General features: G+C 44.6%; 1 protein-coding gene across 10 annotated transcripts in view; it reads left to right on the top strand.

The window, feature by feature from the left end:
- NLGN1 (neuroligin 1) overlaps positions 1-22,297 on the top strand; it is a 628,941-nt gene that overhangs the window by 153,506 nt on the left and 453,138 nt on the right. For 5 of the 10 annotated variants that reach the window (XM_083442050.1, XM_083442044.1, XM_083442052.1 and 2 more), the window contains exon 2: positions 10,144-10,983. In XM_083442050.1, coding sequence (XP_083298176.1) covers positions 10,491-10,983 — 493 coding nt within the window. In that variant the 5' untranslated portion in view covers positions 10,144-10,490. Of the gene's footprint in view, positions 1-10,035; positions 10,054-10,143; positions 10,984-11,496; positions 11,557-22,297 lie in introns of those variants that run through there. The other 5 variants (XM_083442045.1, XM_083442048.1, XM_083442043.1 and 2 more) reach the window with 2 other exon arrangements.

Below are 22,297 nucleotides of genomic sequence, written 5' to 3'. Positions count from 1 at the left end.
CTGAAAATGGGACAATTGTGCACTTCAGCTTCAGAGGGGGACTCAAAAGCACTCTGCATGCAACTAATTTCTGTGGTTCACGCAACCACTGGTTTGGCAAGGCTATCAGTGTGTGGATAGAGTCATGCAAGAAATGTGCATCAGGTTCTTAGAGGGCGGGTATTGTTGTTGTACAGCAGTTATTGGTGTGCATGATTCTTTCCTAACTTGGTGCCCTGCAGACAGCTGCTGCCAGTCAATATAGACCACCACTGGGGATCCTGTGGCCTTCCAAATATTGCTAGACTACAACTCCCATCATCCCTGAACACTGGCCAGTCTAGCTGGGGCTGATGGGAACTGGAGTTCCACGGCATCCATAAGCCACCATGTTGGTCACCCCCAAAATTATAGAGCGAAAGTAAGCCCTGCCCTCTTACAACTAAAATTCGGCATGGAAGAGCAATGGAGGAAGGGGAAATCCTACACAATCCCCTACCCTTTTATTTATTTTAAAAATTTATGTCCCATTTGCATTCTCATACAGCCAATGTGAACGGGTGCCCAATTTGCATCATGCAGTGTGCAAGAGATGGTGCATTTTGAACCACAATTGGCTATATAAAACTGCATGTTTGCTTAAGGTCTACAACATTTAAAAGGGGAAAAGTTGGGATTAAAGCGAAAACAAGAATGGGGTCTCCCTCCAGGGGCGGCCCAAGACATTTTGGCACCTGAGGCAAACCACAAAATGTCTCTCTCCACCACACCAGGGAAGAAGGGTGAGTGAAAATCAGGAACAAGGGAGGAATAAAGATATATACAGTCGTGCCTTGGTTTTCGAACAGCTTAGTTCTCAAATGTTTTGCCTCCCAAACGCTGCAAACCCAGAAGAGACTGGTCCGGTTTGTGAACTATTTTTGAAAGGTGAATGTCTGACGGGGCTTCCGCGGCTTCCGATTGGCTGCAGGAGCTTCCTGCAGCCAATCAGAAGCTGTGTTTTGGTTTCTGAATGTTTTGGAAGTCGAATGGTCTTCCGGAACGGATTCTGTTCGACTTCCAAGGTATGACTGTATCGGGAACAAGGGGGTGGGTGGAGTGAAGAGCTACATTACATTGGGAGACCGAATCTGCTGTCTCTTTGGATCCTGCTGCCTGAGGCGGTCTCCTCAGTTTGCCTCATCTGAGGGCTGGCCCTGCCACCACCTGAGGTTCATGTTGGTCATTACATATTTTATTATTATTAATAATATTTTATTAGAAGAAATTCATTTATAAAAGGAGATGGGAAAGAAAGAAAGAAAGAAAGAAAGAAAGAAAGAAAGAAAACCAAGTGAAATTGGGGGGAAAAGAAAAAAATACTGTTATATTACCATAAATTAATATACAGATGTGTATATTCTTATTATCCCAATACACATGTAATTGTCAGTAACCCAATATATTCTATGTAAACTCATTCCAAATATCATTGTATTTAGCCAACGAAAGTCCATCTATAAGCTGTCCGTTCATATGTTGCCAAGGGGAATCATATTTCTTTTCTCCCAATTCATCAATATCAGTCTCTCAGCCACCGTTAGGGCTCATAGAATCCATTTTCACTGTCCTGTTGTCAATTTCCATACAATGGGTATACAGTGGTACCTCGCAAGACGAATGCCTCGCAAGACGAAAAACTCGCAAGACAAAAGAGTTTTTTGTTTTTTGAGTTGCTTTGCAAGACGAATTTCCCTATGGGTTTGCTTTGCAAGACGAAAACGTCTCGCGCCTTTTTCTTAAAACCGTCAATGCATTTCTATGGGAAACCGTCAATGCATTTCCTATGGGAAACCGTGCTTCACAAGACGAAAAATTCACAAGACGAAAAAACTCGCAGAACGAATTAATTTCGTCTTGCGAGGCACCACTGTATAGTTCAAGAGCATATTCACCTCTGAAAATCTTACATTTTTCCATAGTGGCTTGTTTAAGAGCATATTCACCTCTGAAAATCTTACATTTTTCCATAGTGGCTTGTTTATATAGTCCAGCACTTCCTCTCCAAAGTGTGGGATATAGGAGCCAACTTCTAGGGGTCAAGGGGTCTCCACCGCGCCAATAAAATATTTGATGGGGCTGCCCCCGAAGTTGATGGGCATTTCCATTCAAATGGTTTGTGTCCACTGCATATTGGACATATTATTGGCATATTGGGCCCCCCAATATTTTATTCAAGTTGGCACCCCTGGTGTGGGATATAGTGAAAGCAAATGTTTCAAAGAAGCATTGTCCATTCCAAAAAAGAAGAGCAATGGATTATGACCAGGAGCTGCCAGCTCTGTAATCTGGATACCCTTGTACATGGCAGAGGGAATTTCAAAATGGCAGCTACCTGTTGTCGAAGAGCCGCAGCCATGGCGCATGCAACAACCTTGTTTTTCTTTCTTTCTAAAAATCTCTCGAGCTATGAAATGAAATGTCTTTGGCGGTTTCCAAGCCCCCATTCATATTGGTTTTCCACGAACATATTGGCTTTTCATGTGCTGTGTTTTGCCCGCGTAAGTGTTTTGCAGAAAGCCAATTTTGAGGCTTGAAGGTCAAGGATGATGGGCTCATCTTAACTTGCGCCGCTGCTGCATTGTATCATTGTTTTGTTGCCCAATGTCAGGCAGCACACTCTTTGCATAAGTTCTTCCCTCAGGCTATGTGGTATCTCTACTGCGACTGGCACAAAGGCATAGCTGGAGGGAGAGGGACCTAGTCGTCTGCAGAGGGTGTGACATTTCCCCCCAGCAAGGAATGAACTTAGGAATAAGGCGTACCCACCAGACAAGTAGGATATGTTAGTAGCACAGAAAGCCAACTCTTAAGTTAGTAATTTCCCCATTAGTTTCTGTTGTAGTTCCATTTGGTTTTGGCATGAATTCAGATTATTTAATATTTATGTCTCACTTTAAAAAAAATAATTCGGGAGATGTTGTGGTTTTTAAAGACATAATTAGGAAAAATGGTAATAATCACATGTAAAAGAAACTGTATGCAAGAAGTACATAAGGAGGCCATTTACAGGATAAAGGAAGTCTTTTATTTTTGTGTTATGTTTTCTTTGTGTAAGGGGATAGGAGTTTAATTTTAATAATTATATTGTCAATGGTGGTGGGTTTGTTTGTATGTATGAGTTGTTGTGGGCTATGTTGTAAATAAAGAAATAAATTTTGAAAAAAAATTCAATGTGGCTAATAATAATAAATCAATGTAACAAAATTTAGGAATTACAGTGGTGCCCCGCAAGACGAATGCCTCGCAAGACGGAAAACCCGCTAGACGAAAGGGTTTTCCGTTTTGGAGGTGCTTTGCAGGACGAATTTGCTATGGGCTTGCTTCGCAAGATGAAAATGTCTTGCGATTCCTGGGGTTTTTTTCCGCTCCCCACCCCCTTTTTCTAAGGCACTAAGCTGCTAATAGCCTTTTAGCAGCTAATCCGCTAATCCCTTAAGCCTTTAATAGCCGCTAATAGCCACTAAACCGCTAATCGCGCTAATCCGCTAATCCGCTAATGGGCTTGCTTCGCAAGACGAAAAAACCGCTCGACGAAGAGACTCACGGAACGGATTCTTTTCGTCTTGCGAGGCACCACTGTAAATCACACATTCAAATTAAATCAAAATACGCACTCAACAAGTAAAACTGCAAAAGGAAACTGCATTTTATATACCATCCTCAGCGCAGCCATAATATCATTTTTTTACTTAATAGACAGGTCTTTACATAATGGAAATAACTGTAATTGGGAGATGTGCACTTTTTGTCCACCCCTATTAATGCAATAGGGACGCGGGTGGCACTGTGGTCTAAAGCACAGAGCCTAGGGCTTGCCGATCAGAAGATTGGCGGTTCGAATCCCCACGACAGTAAAGGTAAAGGGACCCCTGACCATTACGTCCAGTCGTGACCGACTCTGGGGTTGTGGCACTCATCTCACTTTATTGGCCGAGGGAGCCAGCATACAGCTTCTGGGTCATGTGACCAGCATGACTAAGCTGCTTCTGGCGAACCAGAGCAGCGCATGGAAACACCGTTTACCTTCCCGCCAGAGCGGTACCTATTGATCTACTTGCACTTTGACGTGCTTTCGAACTGCTAGGTTGGCAGGAGCAGGGACTGAGCAACGGGAGCTCACCCTGTCGCGGGGATTCGAACCGCCGACCTTCTGATCAGCAAGTTCTAGGCTCTGTGGTTTAACCCACAGCGCCAATGCTGCCCAACTCAGGCATTGGCTCAGAATTTACATCAAGCATCAATCCATATATTAAGGAAGTGGGAATTTTAGGTCCTTTCTTGTGTGGGTAGGGTGTCACTTTAGATTGGAGTGGGGAACTGGTGGACCTCAAACGCTGTGGAACTCTCTCCTACCAACCTCAGTCCCCACAGGCAATGATCAGGGATGGTGGCAGTTGTTCTTCCACAGCTCCTGGAGAGCTATTTGTTCAGCAGCCATCCTTCTAGAGGGCAATGTGCATTACTTCTCTTACTTAAAGTAATACCCTCCAACATTTCTCCAATGAAAATAGGGACATCCTATCAGTAGCGGAGCTTCGTGCTCCGGCACCGGGGGCAGAGAGCAGGCGGGGGTGTGGCACGCGTCCTGGGGGCGTGACATGCCGTCTGCAGGGGAGTGGCGCTCAGTGTGGGGGCGTGGCAGCTGCGATGGCACCCTACCAGGATTGTGGTGCCGGGGGGCGGTACGTTCCCCTCATCCCCTCTTCCTCCACCAGTGCGTCCTAGTCAATAACAACTATTTTTATTGTTCTATGTTGCTTCCAACATAGATAAAAACATAACAAAACATTAAACATTAAAAAAACTTCCCTATACAGGGCTGCTTTCTGATGTCTTCTAAAGTTTGCAGAGTTACTTATCTCCTTGGCTCGGGGGTCGCATAACTCCATACCCTCCAACATTTCTCCGATGGAGCATTTTGTTCTTAGAAGAAGTGGTTTGCAATGTTTAAGACTCAAATCCTAATGCCTATGCTTCACTGCATGTCCTGAGATGGATTGTGTCCTTGGTTGGAAATATATATAAAGGAATGAACAGAAAGCTGGCTTAATTTAGTCCTTTCCGTTCTAAGGGGAGGGGAGGGAAAAACCTGTGAATGTACAAATGGGATTAAATGGCTTACATTTTAAGTCTTTTACTATAGATGAAACAGATCCTAGAATTGTATCTTTTCTCCCTGGGTCATTTGTTTGCAGCTCCAGGAATTAGAAGTCTCTCTGTGTGTGCCTGCATTTCAAAATTAGACTAATGAAAATGAGCAGCCGGATAAAGTCCAGATGTGTGAGAAATATTTGGATCAAAGGAGGTGATTCAGTGCTCGGCATAGGGCTCGTATTTTTTGCATGGTAGTGGGCTCCAGGAGGAGTCATGCCTAGTGGTGAGAAAGGCACATGCTCTGCATGTCTGGAAGGGCCCAAAATAAATGCTGGCATTCCTAGTGAATGGATCCTGGGCTGCAGGGAAGGCGGTGGGTGACAGTGGCTGCAGTATTGCACATGGTTACGCATGCACAGTGAGCCTTCTTTGAGTGGGAAAATAGCAATAAAGACCCAAACACCAGCTGAGTCTCTGGTCCCACAATTTGAATCTTCCACAGATTCAGATTTGGGAGAGTGGGGGGATGAACCAAAGACAATCCTCTGATCCATTGTCTTCTTTGACGATTACTTGTAGCCAAGTAAGATTATCTTCCATAAGCAGTGTGCTGGTCCCAAGGGTTAACCGTGCGGCGAGGTCCGCGTCCAGTCCGAGGTCGAGGGTGCGATATGGAGGCTGTCCTGCTGGAACTTAGTTCCCTCCGCCTCTCTGCCCTGAGCCTCTGCAGCTCAGGAGAGGCTGGAGGGTTACCGGACCCAGAGGCAACCTCAGCTTCCCCTGACGGGGCTGGGAGTGGAGCACCTGCAGGCAATGGGTCCTCCATCACCTCAGGAGCCAGAGCAGACTCAGCTGGTGCCTGCACCCGAGGATTCAGCACAGGTGAGGACCCTTCAGGCTCAAGCCCCAGCCCCGGCTCAGCTGGTTCTGGAGGCGGGGACTCCTGTGCAGGCTGGGATTCCTCAGGTTCAGCCTCCGAGTCCGAATCCCAGGCCATCACACCCAGTTTTAACAATGAGTCCGTAAGTGACTGTGGAGGCTAATTCTGGATTCACACGTCCTTCCACAGTGGGGACATAGATTTCCAGGCAGGAGTTGATCACGGTGAGGGTTTGCCAAGCGTGCCTTCCTTTTAGCACGTTTCTCCCTTTTGTCCTGAGTTCAAGCATCTTCAGAGTCCATGATACCTTTGGTAAAGGCTGTGCTCAAATTGGAGCGCTCGTAGGCCAGTGTCTCTCAGTTGTCGGTGTTTATACTACATCTTTTTTAATTTGCCATGAGAGAGTCTTTAAACCTCTTTTGTTGACCACCAGCATTACGCTTTCCATTTTTAAGTTCGGAATAGAGTAGCTGCTTTGGAAAGATGACAATTAGGCATCCGTACAACATGACCAGTCCAATGAAGTTGATGTTGAAGAACCATTGCTTCGACACTGGTGATCTTTGCTTCACAACACAGATTTAAATCAGAAGACTTATTTATTTTATTTATTAATTAGATTGATATACCACCCTTCAACATAAGATCTCAGGGCGGTTCACAGAATAAAAAAAAACAACAGGATAAAAACAAGGAAAGAAGTCGAACAGAACTCCGGGGGTGTCACATAAAGCACCATCAATGCACATTGAAAGCACATGGCTGCCCCCAAAGAACCCTGGGAACTGTAATTCCTCCCTGAAAGAGCTACAATTCCCAGCCCCCTGAACAAAGCACAGTTCCCATGATTACTTGGGGGGCAGCCATGTGCTTTCAGTGTGCATTGGTTGTGCTTTAAATGTACAGTGTGTGGTGTAGTGGTTAAGAGTAGTAGTCTCGTAATCTGGGGAACCGGGTTCGCTTCCCCGCTCCTCCACATGCAGCTGCTGGGTGACCTTGGGCCAGTCACACTTCTCTGAAGTCTCTCAGCCCCACTCACCTCACAGACTGTTTGTTGTGGGGGAAGGAAGAGAAAGGAGAATGTTAGCTGCTTTGAGACTCCTTCGGGTAGTGATAAAGCGGGGTATCAAATCCAAACTCTTCTTATACAGCCCTGCTGCATTGCCTCGTCCTCAGGTAATGTCTGTCCAGTTCAGAAGGTCAACTTGAAGCTATGAATGTGCCTCCTCCTTTTCTGCTCACCCTTATATCCAGTTTCTGTTGTGGAACCAAGATGTGCATATGGTTCTCAGGCAGCTCCTCTCATCCAGGGTTGATCAGATCCAGGGTTTTTCCAGATGGGGGCTTTCTTATGCAGACAGGTCATTCAGATTTGTCCAACCCTGGACCAGTGTTGATCAGATCCAGGGTTCTTCCAGATGGGGGCTTTCTTATGCAGACAGGTCATTCAGATTTGTCCAACCCTGGACCAGTGTTGATCAGATCCAGGGTTCTTCCAGATGGGGGCTTTCTTATGCAGACAGGTCATTCAGATTTATGAGCGCCGGTGATATGTGACTGTTCCTTTAGCCTCACATTTTCCATAGGCATTCCACTGCTTCCTGCCCACGTTTATTTTCTCTTTCTCAATGCTATGTATGCATGGTTACCTTTCTTTCCATTTCCCCATTATTACCTTGCCGTCTATGAATTCTGAAACTTTATGAAACAGAAACATCCTTGAAGGTCTAACTGCATCCTGCTGGCCCTTCTGTGTGTATGAAATCACATCTAACGTTATGTGCTATTCTATCCAAATGTTGTTGTGTGGTGGAACCTCTGTGTTCCTGGGGGGGGTGTGTGGAATCTTTCTACTCTAGCATGGAAGAAAGAAGGGCACAAGCCTGCCTAAAGGCACCTTTCGCAGGAAGGTTTTTATTAAAATTAGAGGAGAGATGGAGCCTGGGTGAAATTGCCAGGAAAGAAGGCGGGGGGGGGGGGGGAGGGGAGAGAGATGCCCCATCTACCTCCTTACTGCCTTCTGAGATAGATTGTTCAACATGAAATATGCACCAAATTGCGTGCTGCTCTATATAGCTTTCACAGTATTCTTCTTCTTAAATAACCTTAATGACAGGACAGTTGGACTGTGAGGCATTTTGAATCCCCTCTGCAAAATTATGCAGGGAAATGATGGAATTCATTAGAAACTGCTTATAAGTTCATTAGAAATTGCTTATGCCCCCACCCCCTTTCCCCCCAAGGCAGATATGTCTCTCTCTGTGTGTGTGTGTGTGTGTGTGTGTGAGAGAGAGAGAGAGAGAGAGAGAGACAACTGCACAAGGCCAAAACTCTCTATTTCCTTGTATTCTCTCCCCCCATAAAAGGAAAAATATTATCATTGTTTGTCATTGTCAAGCTAGGCTTGGAAACGTGATTACCATTAGTGGAAAGGATGTGATAGCATGGGCTGAACAGGGTTCTCCCAAGAACTGCATTATGTCCACTTCATTATAAAGTAGAACTGGGAAGAAAGGAGCTCTGGGATTGCCATCTAGGATTTCAAATCAGCAGAGAGTCAGCTTGGGGCTTTCCGAAACAAGGTTGAGCTCCTAAAGTGAGATCATCTGCAGAGATGTGCTCTGCTTCTCCAGTGGGAATTTACGAGGGTGGGGTGGGGGCTGCAACAAAATGTTGCAGGGCAGCATTTTATCCACTGTGATAAGAAATACAGAGTTATTTACTTATAAGTAGATGAGAAAGTAAATGAGGAAAAAAGGAAGAGGTGATAGGAACCAAAGGTGTCTTTTGTCTGTCCCGTGACTCCCAGTATAAATAATCTAGTGTAATGTGCTCTTACCTGCAAAATCCAAACCAGGGTTTGGGTTTCTTAACCACAACATGGTAGGCATCTGACTGAAGGCTAGAGGTGAGAAGGAAATTTGATTTGGTTTGCATTTAATGGGAAATCTCCCTAATGTATGCTTCCCAAAACAAAACAAATTATTCGTATTATAAGTAGTGGTGATGTTCTCATTTTTAGTTGGTTTTTTCCACATAAATTGGCCCAGAGCAACCTACAAAATAACACAACAATCAACACCAGGTATAAGAAACCTGGGCCGATACAGTGGTACCTTGGTTTACAAACTTAATTTATTCTGGAAGTCCGTTCTTAAACCAAAGTGTTATTAAACCAAGGCGTGCTTTCCCATAGCAGCGGGGGACTCAATTTACAAACGTAACACACTCAACAGGAAGTGGAATAAGGCTTCCAAGGCAAAGTTCAGAAACCAAAACACCTACTTCCGGGTTTGCAGCGTTCTTAATCCAAGTTGTTCATAGACTAAGCTGTTCTTAAACCAAGGTACCACTGTAGTTCAGCAATTTCTCACTCCATGGACATTGTCCAGTAACCCAGTAACAGAGAAGATTGACAGCTTGGCTCCACCCACGTTGGTTGTTTAATTCCCACCTTCCAGCCCAGTGGTATTCCCGACCTTTGCAGTAGCATCATGTTTGTGAGAGCCATCGAATCAAGGCACCCCGTTGGCATATTAAAATGTGTGCTGAGTTGCACTGACACTGTATTCCTTTGCCACAATGGCGGATTCAGAGGTTATTTCAGAATTGTTCTTTTGAGACAGCTATAAACGCAGAGAGAAAGGCAGTCCTGGCTGTTTGTTGATGCCCTCGGAGTATTCCGCAGGTCACTGGGAACTCTGCGGTCCACATTGTATTTACTGCTTCTCTTAAGGTTGTATAAAATTATAATTGATTTGTGGTTGCTATTAAACCATCCTCTGGTAACAAGTTTAAAATTGATTGCAAGCCCCTTTGAGACGTATAAAGAAATGCAACATTAAAAACACATTTAATCCGGCTTTGGAATCCATATGTTTCTTTTCGTGAAATGAGACTTCAAAAGCTGCGGTTTCTCTGAAAGCCTGCACAAACTCCGCAGGTGACGCCATAAATAACCTGGCAATCAGTATTATTATTTTTTTACCTGTCATCTCGTGGAACCATAAACTACTTACTGTACCATTTCACTTCACGTGGCTCCAGCAACTATTAATGTATGTGTACAGTAACTTGTAAAACATCTAGTTATTATTCTGCCCATATTAGCTCTTTCATGCTAATGATTTGTTTTTCATTTTCTCCAGGATATAGACCCGCAGCTAACTGGAATTGATTTATAAGTGGGGAATCGGCAGCAAAGGGATGCTCTCTTCATATCGCAACTGTGGAAAACAGAATTGGCAATTGAATGTCGCTTGACAAATAGGGCAGAGCGAAGATGCTGCTTCGGTGGGAATGAAGTCGCAGGGAGATGCCTGTCGTGTGCAGAGGCTTTTGAGAGTTTTCTGACAGGCTCCCCTTCTGGAGGCTTGAGCCATCCATTTCATTTCCCTGCTCCCTTGCCAAGATCACTGCTTCACCCTTTCCCTCCCCGCCGAGTGGATACAAATAAGATTTGCTCCAACCACAGCAGGGCAACTGATGTGGGACCATGGCTTTTCCAACATCCATGTGGCTGAACTGCGTGTGGAGAGCGATGCTGGTCCGCCTGCTGCACATGGGATTGGACGCCACCTTCACCCTCTGCATACTCGGGTTCTTGCTTCACGCCGCCGCCGTCTCGTCGCAAAAGTTGGATGATACCGACCCGGTGGTGACCACCAGCTTCGGGAAAGTCAGGGGGATGAAGAAGGAGTTGAACAATGAAATTCTGGGGCCGGTCATCCAGTTTCTCGGGGTGCCGTACGCCGCTCCTCCGGTCGGGGAGCGCCGATTCCAGCCTCCTGAACCGCCGTCTCCTTGGCCAGATATCAAAAACGCCACCCAGTTTGCACCGGTGTGTCCCCAGAACATTATAGAGGGCAGGTTACCCGAAGTCATGCTTCCTGTCTGGTTTACTAATAACTTGGATATAGTTTCTACCTACGTGCAAGAGCAGAATGAAGACTGCCTCTATCTGAATATCTATGTCCCAACTGAAGATGGTGAGTTATTTACAGGAGAAGCAGGGAGATCTTTTTGTTTCGACTTTCCTATTGAAGTTCTTTACTATTAAATCATGTGTACTGGTAGCCAGCACGGCTTTCTTGTCTGCATGCCAGCTTTTTCTTCCCTCCCAACTTCCTTTTTTAAAATTTACTTTATTTCACATCTATGCATGTGGCTTTTCTATGTATGCACCAGTTCTAAGCCTCTACTACCGTCCCGTCCCTTCTCCTCTGATCTTGTCTCTACTCATTTTCCTCGTCCTTCAGCACGTGTATTTCTTAGGTCAAAGTTGGTACCTAAATGCTCATTCCCACCCATTGACTTCTGGGGAAAGATGCATCAACATCTTGATCCATTGCATGGGTAGGCCAAAGGAGTCGGGACTCAACCGAGTAAATAAATGACGTCAATAAGCCAGGCCATCTTGAGCTTAGCTAGCGGTATTGCATGCTCCTACTGTCTTGTCACGGAGCTCCATGTTATTTTCTAGTCTTCTATTCATTTTTCAGTCAAAAGAATATCCAAGGAATGTGCCAGGAAACCCGGCAAGAAAATTTGTAGAAAAGGAGGTATGTATAAAGTGGGCACCAATAAAAGAATAAAATCGAAAACTGGGTTGGAGAAACAAGAGAGAAAGTTGGAAACTGTGCAGAGGAAGACCAAGTTAGTGCATCTTAAAAAGGAAAAAAACAAACGAGACTGCTGTTGTTTATTATTGTAGTGCAGGGAGAAGATATAGCTTGTAACCAATGAGCTTGAAAACCGGTTAAATAGGGGGCAGTTTAAAAACAGCAGCATGAAAGAATAACTATTCCCCCTTTCCCTCTGGAAGCATAAAGGCTGAATCTCACTCCCTTCCTCTCTTGTTCTGGCAGATTTGAGAGTTTGTTTGCACGTTAGTCTTGATAGTTAGAGGAGTGAAGCTCAGAAGTGGTTTGCGTTTTTGTCCCCTTGTGGACCCAGCGATGTCGCATATTGTCCAGTGAGTTCACACCTTGGACCTTTGTGGATCCCCTGAAACTCTTTTAGTTTGTTTGCATTTGCCATAGAAATGGTCATATGTTTGATCAGTTATAGTTCACATAGCAATTCTTCCCCCTTTACGTTTCTTGTTGAGCAAGTAGAAATGTTGAATATTAGTTTATATGCTGGGATGATATGGCGATACTGCGTTTATTATTTTTATAATTTATATAAGAGCAGAAATGCACTGGGTAGTTTATGCTGCACTTCATTGCCACTGCATATATCTGAATCTAAGCTGCAAATATACCAGAAATGAATTCATCCCCAGTTGCCACTTGTAGGGATGAAAGACAGAGAATCTCAGTTTTTCAAAATTCAAGGGAGCGTTTTAGATTTCTAAGAGTTTTATTCCAAAGTTGAACTTCCTCATATTCTCCAATACCTTTTGTATTCCAGTTTGGGATGCAAAATTTCAGATCCAGGATTCAGCAATAAAATTTATATTGTTGATTGCCTAGGGCGGGGAACGTTCAGCCGGTGAAATCTAAGTATGAATTTCAGTCCTGAAATGTATGGATTAATTGTCCATTGATTGCACCAGAAGGGCAATAAGTAATAATTCCACTTTGTGCTACAATCTGTTTTGTGTAGGTATGGGAATGAGTTAACTTGGCGTTAATCCTATTGGTGGTGTAACTAACTACTGTGAAAAGCAATCACTTGTGATATGAAAAAAGTGGGTGGGGGGGAGAGAGGAAAGTTATTGCATGTTCATTTACATTATTTGTACTGTGCCAAATTTTCTGGAAATTTTCTATCTAATATACACACACACACACACACACACACACAAATTTTAAAAGGCAGACTGGTTTAAATATAGGAAAGCAATGTAGCATAATTTTGTCACTATAATCTGGAAGGTCCTGTTTTTAGCTACTTTTTCTTTCATACAACTTGGCTCTTTCCTGCTGGGATTGTAGATTCTGCGAGAAAATGCTTTTGAGAATGTTTGGAGATTGCTAAGCTAACCGCATACATTTTTATCTACCTGTTTCATTTTTAAACACGGGGAAATTATCTTTTTGTTCACAAGGTACTAGAATTTGAAAGCACTGAATCACCTGCTTCTATTATGATTTGGATGTGTGAGGGAGCCTGCCTAGAAGGGGGTCTGCTGAAGGCAAACCCACAGGTGAAGAAAAAGCACATCATACATCTGTCTTGGGGTTGTACCACTTGAGAATGTAGGTGGACAATTGCATGCATGATCATTCTCCCACTTAAAGCAACTAAACCACCTCCTCTCTAATTTGCTATCTGCCTTTGAGCAGTAAGTTTGATGTGGGAGAGCCATCAAGTCATGCGGTTCCTCCACCTAGAGGTGTAAATTTCAGAACTGTTGAAGCTATCGACAAAAAGATTCCCCCCTGGATATATCTTTTTGGAGGGGGCTGGGGTGGGAGCTGACTAATAGTGCATCCCTCTAGATCAGCCTTTCTCAACCTGTGGGTCCCCAGGTGTTGTTGAACTATAACTCCCACCACCCCTAGCTAGCAAGGCCAGAGCTCAGGGATGATGAGAGTTGTAGTCCAACAACATCTGGGGACCCACAGGTTGAGAACCGCTGCTCTAGATCAATGCAGTCCACCCGGTTTCAGGCAGGAGACTTTCCAGTCCAACCTGAAGATGTCAGAGATTGATCCTGGAGCTTTCTGCATGCAAAACAGATGCTCTACTGCAGATCAATGGTTCTTCTTTGATGGAGATGGGCTCCTGGAAATAAATAAAATATAATCAATGCCTCCTTAACTTCTTTAAGGACGTGTATTGCAGTATAAGGCTTACTCAGAAATAAGTTTCACTGTTTTCAATGGGATGTACGCCCAGGTACATGTGCCCAGGATTGTGGCCTTAGCAGGTAAACATGATGACGTTTGCCATCTTTATGCTATTTAGAAGTATAAATGCACAAAAGCTATAGATGGAAATGCAAGCTGGTAGCTTGCATATTTTAGTAGCTAAGTGTATTTTAGTTTTTGCAAGACAGGAAAAGACAAGGAAATGAAAATAGACACATTAAACATTGTAAAAAGGAAGGCTTTGGTCATCTGGGTGTGGACATTGTGGGGAAAGATCTGGAGAACTTTGCAAATTGTCTGCATGCCCGAGGAGGCTTGGGGCATGTTTCTGAGGACAAGCATCCCGCCTTAGCATATGGCAAGCTCTTGAAGCAGAAGTTTCAAAAGCAGTTTGAATTACAACATTGTGGGAAGAAAATAAATAAGCAAGCAAGCTTACTGGGCATACACAAGCCCTTAGACCTGGTTAGGCGTGGATTACATGTAACACAGCCTTGTGGTTTAGCTCTGTCCAGGAGCTGCAACATTTAGAAGTTATTTTCCAACATTTGCAGTGTTTCTTGTTTAGTAATCCAGTGAAACAAAGTAGCATTTATTCATTCAGCCCTTTCTATACCACCCAATTAACTAAATCCTCTGGGTGGTTCAGAAATGTTAACAGGAAAAACAAAATCAAGAACAGGAATGGAAAATACAAAGAAACGAAGATAACCATTATAAATATAAACCTAGGCTGGCACAAATAGTGGCATAGGACCATTGCAGAACAGCACAGAATCACCATGAAAATGGAGAAACAACACAGTTTTCCTAGCCGTCAATTCTTTGGGCACCTACATTCTGAAGTGGTACTGTCCAAAGATGGCTGTACCATTTGCTTTTTCTGAATGTGTAGGTAGCCCCTCAGTCAGGGCCGTCTTTAGCAAACGTGGCACTGGGGTGCAAAAAACTGCCCAGCGCCCCCATTTTTGGGGGGGTGCAACTCTCTCCCATGCCGCTGCGGGTGGAGGGAGGAGAGCAGTCTTTACAGAGGCTTGGGAGGGAAGCTGTCCGCCTCATGTGAGCAGCATGCATGGGCTGGGCCGGCATCCCAGGCATGCAGGAGGGCAGAGCTGGCCAGCCGCCTCAGTGACCACAGCAGCAAAGCCTCTGGCATTCCGATGGACTCTGCTCTGCTCAGCAGCGGCTGTCGGCTGGCCTGGCTCTTCAATCCCCAGACTCCAAATCGCGGCCCTGGACTCTCGGCCTGGTGCCCCTGAGAGCCTGGCACTCGGGTGCCCTAGCACCTATGGGTAAGCTGGCCCTGCCCTCAGTGCTTACATTAAGCACTTCTGTCTTATTAATGACTGAATTAATGGGTGTGGGTAGGTGTGGCCACCCACATGAGTATGCATACTATCAGAAATAAAGCACAATGGGAACTGGGAGGAGGGCTGTTTCAGTGATGGATTTCTTTAATAAATGCTTGCACTGATATCTATGTTTCATGCCCTTTGGTATACCCAGTAGGACTATGGCAGGAGTTGCATTGGCTGTGAATTCTGTGTATCTCGCTCCCAGGACAAAATCCCCTCCATGGACACAATGTCTTCAACTGGTGTGGGAATCAAAGGTACATGTGGGGAGGGACTTCCGGGTTACTCCTGTCTTTCCTCACCACACTACACCACATGGCTATGTGGCTACTGTCTGTGGAATTAGGGCACATGAGAAGGAAGGCAGTCCTGATTGGTCCAAGAGCATCCCCCCCCCTTGCTGGACAGATGTGCATGTATGTAAGTTGGTACATGCACAAAGCCCTTTCTCATGTGCTCAGTGCACAGATGGTGTGTGGCTGCCAGTAACATGGGCTAGACTGTGTGGCTCAATGACCCCATTGGATATGTGGGAGAGGATTGATTGATTGATTGATTGATTGCATTTCTGATCGATCCTTCACCAGGAGTGAAATCCAGCAAAGGATAATGCTGCTGCTGATGATGAATAGTAATAATAATAGTAATAATAATAATAGACATTATTATTAGTAATAATATGCCACCCAGCTGACTGGGCTGCCCCAGCCACTCTGGGCAGCTTCCAACAAATTATAGAACCACAGTAAAATATCAAGCATTGAAAAGAACAACAGCTCTGTAGAACAATAACTGTGCATTGCATAATGATTTAAACATCATAGCTGTCAACTTTTCCCTTTTCTTGAGAGGAAACCTATTCGGAATAAGGGAATTTCCCTTAAAAAAAGGGGAACGTTGACAGCTATGTTAAGCATAGGGCAAATGTGTCACCTGCAACCTTAAAAAAAAAGCAACATCAAATAGCACACACTCAGTGCTTCACACTCAGTGGCTCATTTCAGTTCTCACTGAATGAAAGGGGTTCATTGTCAGTGTCTTCAACCAGCAGAAGGACAGCAATGCTGGTCCTCTAATGAGCAACACTGCTTCTGCTCCCTGAGCTTCACCAGGAGTGAGCCGGAGCTCAGTGGTAAAACATCTGCTCATTTTTTGGTACCCAAGGCAAAAAGTTCGAATGGTGGTTGTTCATTTGTTAAAAATATAGTAACGAATTAAATGATGGTGCTCCAGTCTACCAGCTAAGATGTCTTCCTTCGCCCTTCATATTGCTAGTATCCTGGCAATAATGGCCAAGTGGGTAGCCATTCACCTATAGCCTCTGTCCATGTGGCGTGCCAGGCATTACTGTGGCCTTCTTCAGGCCCAGTTCACACAGGAGGCCTCAACAGAGCCTCTACATGCTAAGGAGCCACAAGCTGACTGCAGCAGCTGTCGTTTCTGATGGGTTCAACAGTCCTAATCTGTTTTGCTTGTCCACCTGCTTACTGTTCAACAATGCAGGACTCTTCTTGCAGCTCTTCAGAGGGAAAGGGAGATAGCTATGATGGGGCTCTCCACTTTCCTGTAGCAGCTTTCGGAACCAATAGCTGCTACAGTGAGAGAGAGGCTTCTAACCACTTTGAGGGTCTTTTAGGCCTTCCAAATCATGTTTTCGACGCGAAATATATGGCTATTTTTTTGCTGAACCTCAGTAGACTGCAAGAATGATAATGAAAAATATTAATTTCTGAAAGTTTAATTTTGTTGTGGCCTTTCCTTTATATTTGATGTGGTGAAGATGTCATTTATTAACTTCCAGGGCTCCAGATGACCAAACTAATGTGTGCCAGGGGAAAATTAGGGTGTTCTTCTAAACACCCTCATCTTGCAGTCCCATATCTCCTTTGAATAAGAATAACTGCAGTAATTTACATGCCTTGACAAACGTGCAGTGCAGCAGTGGCTGTTGTTATGCTGTTCATCAAGCATGTGTAATTAGCTGAGTGACTTTCGCCTTCTATTACCAGGCATTGATTTTACATAGTCATAAATAAAGATGCAGAGTTCCATTACTTTTAAATGTACAAATGTGTACCTGACTCTGTTTTTTAGTCCCAAAGCAAAAGGGAAGGTTGAAGACGATGCATGTGTAGTTGAGGAGTAGTTGAACCTGAGGGGAAAACAAAAAAAGAATAAAGAGACTTTCCTTCTAAATGCTCTCCTAATTTTTGTTATTATATCTAAATAGGGCTAAGTCATGATTTATTGCTATTTATTATTATGTACAGTGGTGCCTCGCAAGACGAAAAGAATCCGTTCCGCGAGTCTTTTCGTCTTGCGTTTTTTTCGTCTTGCGAAGCAAGCCCATTGACGGAGTAGCGCTATTAGCGCTATTGACATTTTAAGGGCTAAAAACGGCTTTTTAAGGCTTGGGGGATTAGCGGTTTTGCTGCTAAAATGCTTTTAGCAGCTTAGCGATTCAGAAAAAGGGGTTTTGGAGCGGAAAACCCCCCCGAAAATTTTCGTCAATTTTCGTCTTGCGAAGCAAGCCCATAGGGAAATTAGTCTTGCGAAGCGCCTCTGCAGATGGAAAACCCTTTCGTCTTGCGGGTTTTCCGTCTTGCGAGGCATTCGTCTTGCGGGGCACCACTGTATTAAATTTATAGGTCGCTTTTTGTTGTCCTGCCTCCCGCAGTTTGGTCAAACTCATGCTGGTAGCTTTCAGAACCAATAGCTGCTACAGTGAGAGAGAGGCTTCTAACCACTATCCAACCATCTCGTCCTCTGTCGTCCCCTTCTCCTTGTGCCTTCCATCTTTCCCAACATCAGGGTCTTTTCCAGGGAGTCTTCTCTTCTCATGAGGTGGCCAAAGTATTGGAGCCTCAGCTTCAGGATCTGTCCTTCCAGTGAGCACTCAGGGCTGATTTCCTTCAGAATGGATAGGTTTGATCTTCTTGCAGTCCATGGGACTCTCAAGAGTCTCCTCCAGCACCATAATTCAAAAGCATCAATTCTTCGGCGATCAGCCTTCTTTATGCTCCAGCTTTCACTTCCATACATCAGTACTGGGAAAACCATAGCTTTTACTATAGGGACCTTTGTTGGCAAAGTGATGTCTCTACTTTTTAAGATGCTGGAAACGACTGGAGGTGGCTACAAATGGAGGGTTGCTACCCTCCCGGCAGTTGAAGGGAGAGGCCGTAGCTCAATGGTCAGAGCACATGATTTACATGCAGAAGAAACTGGGTTCCATCCTGCATTTCTGCTTTTGCAAAAAGGAACAGGACGTGATCTTGCTGAGAACTTGGGAGAGACTCTGATAGTCAGAGTAGACGACATGGGTGGGCAAACAGACTTGGTACGAGGGAACTTTCTGAATTCTTAATTTGTTGGAGCCTTTCCCCAGCGCTGGTGATGCAAAATGAGTGTAACACCGAGAGGCTTGTTGTAACCATCTTATAATCATGGGTAATGTTCATTTTAATTATTTAAATAGGGAGCTGGAAAACAGATCATTAAAACTTAATGGTCATTATCACTCCTTACTTTCAATTTCTGTTCTCAGGCTAGGCATGACAAACAGCACAATACAATATATTTCTGCAAATTGTCCTGCCTTTGCTATTGCATATGTGTGTGCATGGTAAAAGCAATACATTTTTCCTTTTCCTGTTGACTGCTTCTGGACTGCTTCTTCCCACAACTGTATATATTTGAAGATGAAGGCAAAACTGATTGAAAAGTGTTCAGAGCTGCAATTTAATTTTTTTATTTTCTGCCTCCACCACACTTTCACTCTGATTCATTTTTAATAATGACAACAAAAAGATGGACAAGCTCTCTTCATAATAGCTGTTCCTATGCTCAGGTTCTTTGCTTGAGTTGGAGCTTCGTGTGAGCAGCAGAGCGCATATGGGTCTCTGAAGAATGGAACAATCCATGACTCCATCTAAAAGAGCAATCTCTAAATGGTAAACATTCTCTTCAAAATTTGACAGTGCAAGGGGGAATGCAGTTCTTCTGTCAACAGCATCCTTAAAGAGAATAAAGAGACAAGGAAGGGAGATCTGAATGAGAGTTAGCGCTAAGAAAAAGTAACAGTGTGCCTTGTGATGAACATACTTACTATGCCATGGTTGTTTGTGGACTATAACCCGCTTCATGAGATATATGAAGCGTTACCCTGAGTTGCAGGTACAGATGTACCTGCTGGTGTGCGTGGGATGAACTGTAAATGTTTAAGTGAGAAGGAAATGAAATGTTCAAAACTATAAATGAATCTCATTTCTTTTTATATAGAGTTACAGGCTTTGTGGATCAGGGGGATGTTGTGAATGTGTTGTTGTTGTTTAGTCGTTTAGTTATGTTTGACTCTTCGTGACCCCCTGGACCAGAGCACGCCAGGCACTCCTGTCCTCCACTGCCTCCTGCAGTTTGGTCAAACTCATGCTGGTAGCTTCAAGAACACTATCCAACCATCTCGTCCTCTGTCGTCCCCTTCTCCTTGTGCCCTCAATCTTTCCCAACATCAGGGTCTTTTCCAGAGAGTCTTCTCTTCTCATGGGGTGGCCAAAGTATTGGAGCCTCAGCTTCACAATCTGTTCTTCCAGTGAGCACTCAGGGCTGATTTCCTTCAGAATGGATAGGTTTGATCTTCTTGCAGTCCATGGGACTCTCAAGAGTCTCCTCCAGCACCATAATTCAAAAGCATCAATTCTTCAGCGATCAGCCTTCTTTATGGTCCAGCTCTCACTTCCATACATCATACATAGCTTTAACTATACGGACCTTTGTTGGCAAGGTGATGTCTCTGCTTTGTTGTGAATGTAGTGTATCTTGATTTCAGTATGGCCTTTGACAAAGTCCTCTTTGGTATTCTTGTTGGAGAAGCTGGCAAAATAAGGACTGTACAAGATAACTGTTAGGTGCATTTGTAGCTGGTTGACTGACCAAACCCAAAGAGTGCTCATGAATGGTTCCTCATCATCTTGGGGGGAAAGTGACAAGTGGGGTGCCACAGGGGTCTGTGCTGGGCCCGTTGCTGTTCAACATCTTTATAAGCATATTGGATGAAGGTATCGAGAAGATTTGCATCCAATTTTCAGATGATACCAAACTGGGAAGGGTAGCCAATGCCGCCGAAGACAGAGTCTGTATTCAAAATGACCTTCACAGATTGGAGAAATGGGCTGAAACGAACAAAATGAATTTCAATAGGGACAAATGTAAGGTTCTACACCAGGCATTGGCAAACTTGGCCCTCCAGATGTTTTTGGGACTACAACTCCCATCATCCCTGACCACTGGTCCTGTTAGCTAGGGCTGATGGGAGTTGTAGTTTATATTTATTATGATGGTGGTAGTACAGTGGTGCCCCGCAAGACGAATGCCTCGCAAGACGGAAAACCCGCTAGACGAAAGGGTTTTCCGTTTTGGAGGTGCTTCGCAAAACGAATTTCCTGTGGGCTTGCTTTGCAAGACGAAAATGTCTTGTGAGTACCTGCGATTTTTTTCGCTCCCCACCCCCTTTTTCTAAGGCACTAAGCTGCTAATAGCCTTTTAGCAGCTAATCCGCTAATCCCTTAAACCTTTAATAGCCGCTAATAGCCGCTAAACCGCTAATAGCGCTAATCCGCTAATCCGCTAATGGGGTTGCTTTGCAAACCGAAAAAATTGCTAGACGAAGAGACTCGCGGAACGGATTCTTTTCGTCTTGCGAGGCACCACTGTAGTTGCCTGTTCTACACTTAGGCAGGAGAAACCAGCTACAGGATTGGATTCTGCAGGAAAAGATATTGCTAACTGGATAGAGTTAGTACAGCATATTGTAGGTGATTCAGCCGAATGACCTTAGAATCTCCCTTCAGATCTTCACACCGAATTCATGAAGGTCAGGAGAGGAGGGGAGTGTTTGCTATGGGCAGCGGAGTGGGTGGGAGTCAATGCACCCAGAGACCTTGGGGCCAAGAACAACACATGTTCCCCTCCCCTACATGGTTTGTAGCCGGTGTACATTTATGCCGGCTTAGTTTACATTGACTTGCCAGCTTCTTGTGCACAGGATTGCTCCTTAAGTGGTAGATGTAGGCAGGGCTGTCCACATATCATTCCTCTTCATTTGCTGCTCTGTGTTGCTTCCCCAATGTTCCCTGATCATTGCTGTCTGGAGGGCAGGACCAATAACAACAGCAATCCAGCACACTGTTGGTACAAAAAGGTGCAGGATTTCATCAGGAAGTTACAGGACATGGACTGATTGGAAAGGAAGCAGGATGACCACCTCAAAAACCTTTGCAGGTACAGACAGAATTGAAAGTGGCGTTGTGTAGAACTATTTCAATAGCATCCTAAGCATAAAACATAAAAAGCATAAAATCAGACCCATCGGCTCATCTAGTCCAGCATCCGATTCTCCAAATGGCCAACCAGATGCCTGTGGGAAATCCAGGAGCAGGATCTGCTCCCTTCTTGTGGTTTCCAGTCCCAGGAATGCACAATCAAAAGGGCTTTTGAAAGCTTATCGTCTTCTCATGGGCCTATTATGCAAATATATTCAGGAACCAGTTTGTAAACTTTCAGAAATCTCCTCCCATTGAATGACTTTCTGAAACTTCTCTCTCTCCCCCCCCCTTTTTTATCTCTTGTGTCTACATTGCCATTCCAATTCCAGATAACATTTGCCCAAAGTTAATTAATTATGCAGACCCGCATTAGGAGGGCAAACAGTGAAGTGGGAATCTGTCACCTGCTGTTTTCCTACAGCAAACAGCGAGTGCAGCTACAGCAGATCTGCACCCATGCCAGAGGGCCCTTTAAATCCTGTGCAAGGACTGCCCACAGGCCTTTCTCTCTACCCCACACCCCTTTTACGCTCTCTTAATGCATATTGTCTGGGGAAATGGAGCCAGGCCATGTGACTGAGATGAATAGTCTTAGGCATGGGTAGGCAAACTAAGGCCCGGGGGCTGGATCCGGCCCAATAGTCTTCTAAACCCGGCCCGCTGACGGTCTGGGAATCAGCGTGTTTTTACATGAGTAGAATGTGTTGTGGCGATCACACAGGGTCCCCGAACTTTTAACGGTCTGTTGATCCCTGTGCCACCACTGTGCTCACTTCCCCGCTGCCACCAACCAGTTACTCTCTG

This window comes from Podarcis tiliguerta, assembly GCF_965153285.1.
Source record: "Podarcis tiliguerta genome assembly, chromosome: 5".
Lineage (NCBI taxonomy): Eukaryota > Metazoa > Chordata > Lepidosauria > Squamata > Lacertidae > Podarcis > Podarcis tiliguerta.
Note: the sequence above shows the minus strand (reverse complement) of the source record. Positions and strands in the feature narration are given on the sequence as shown.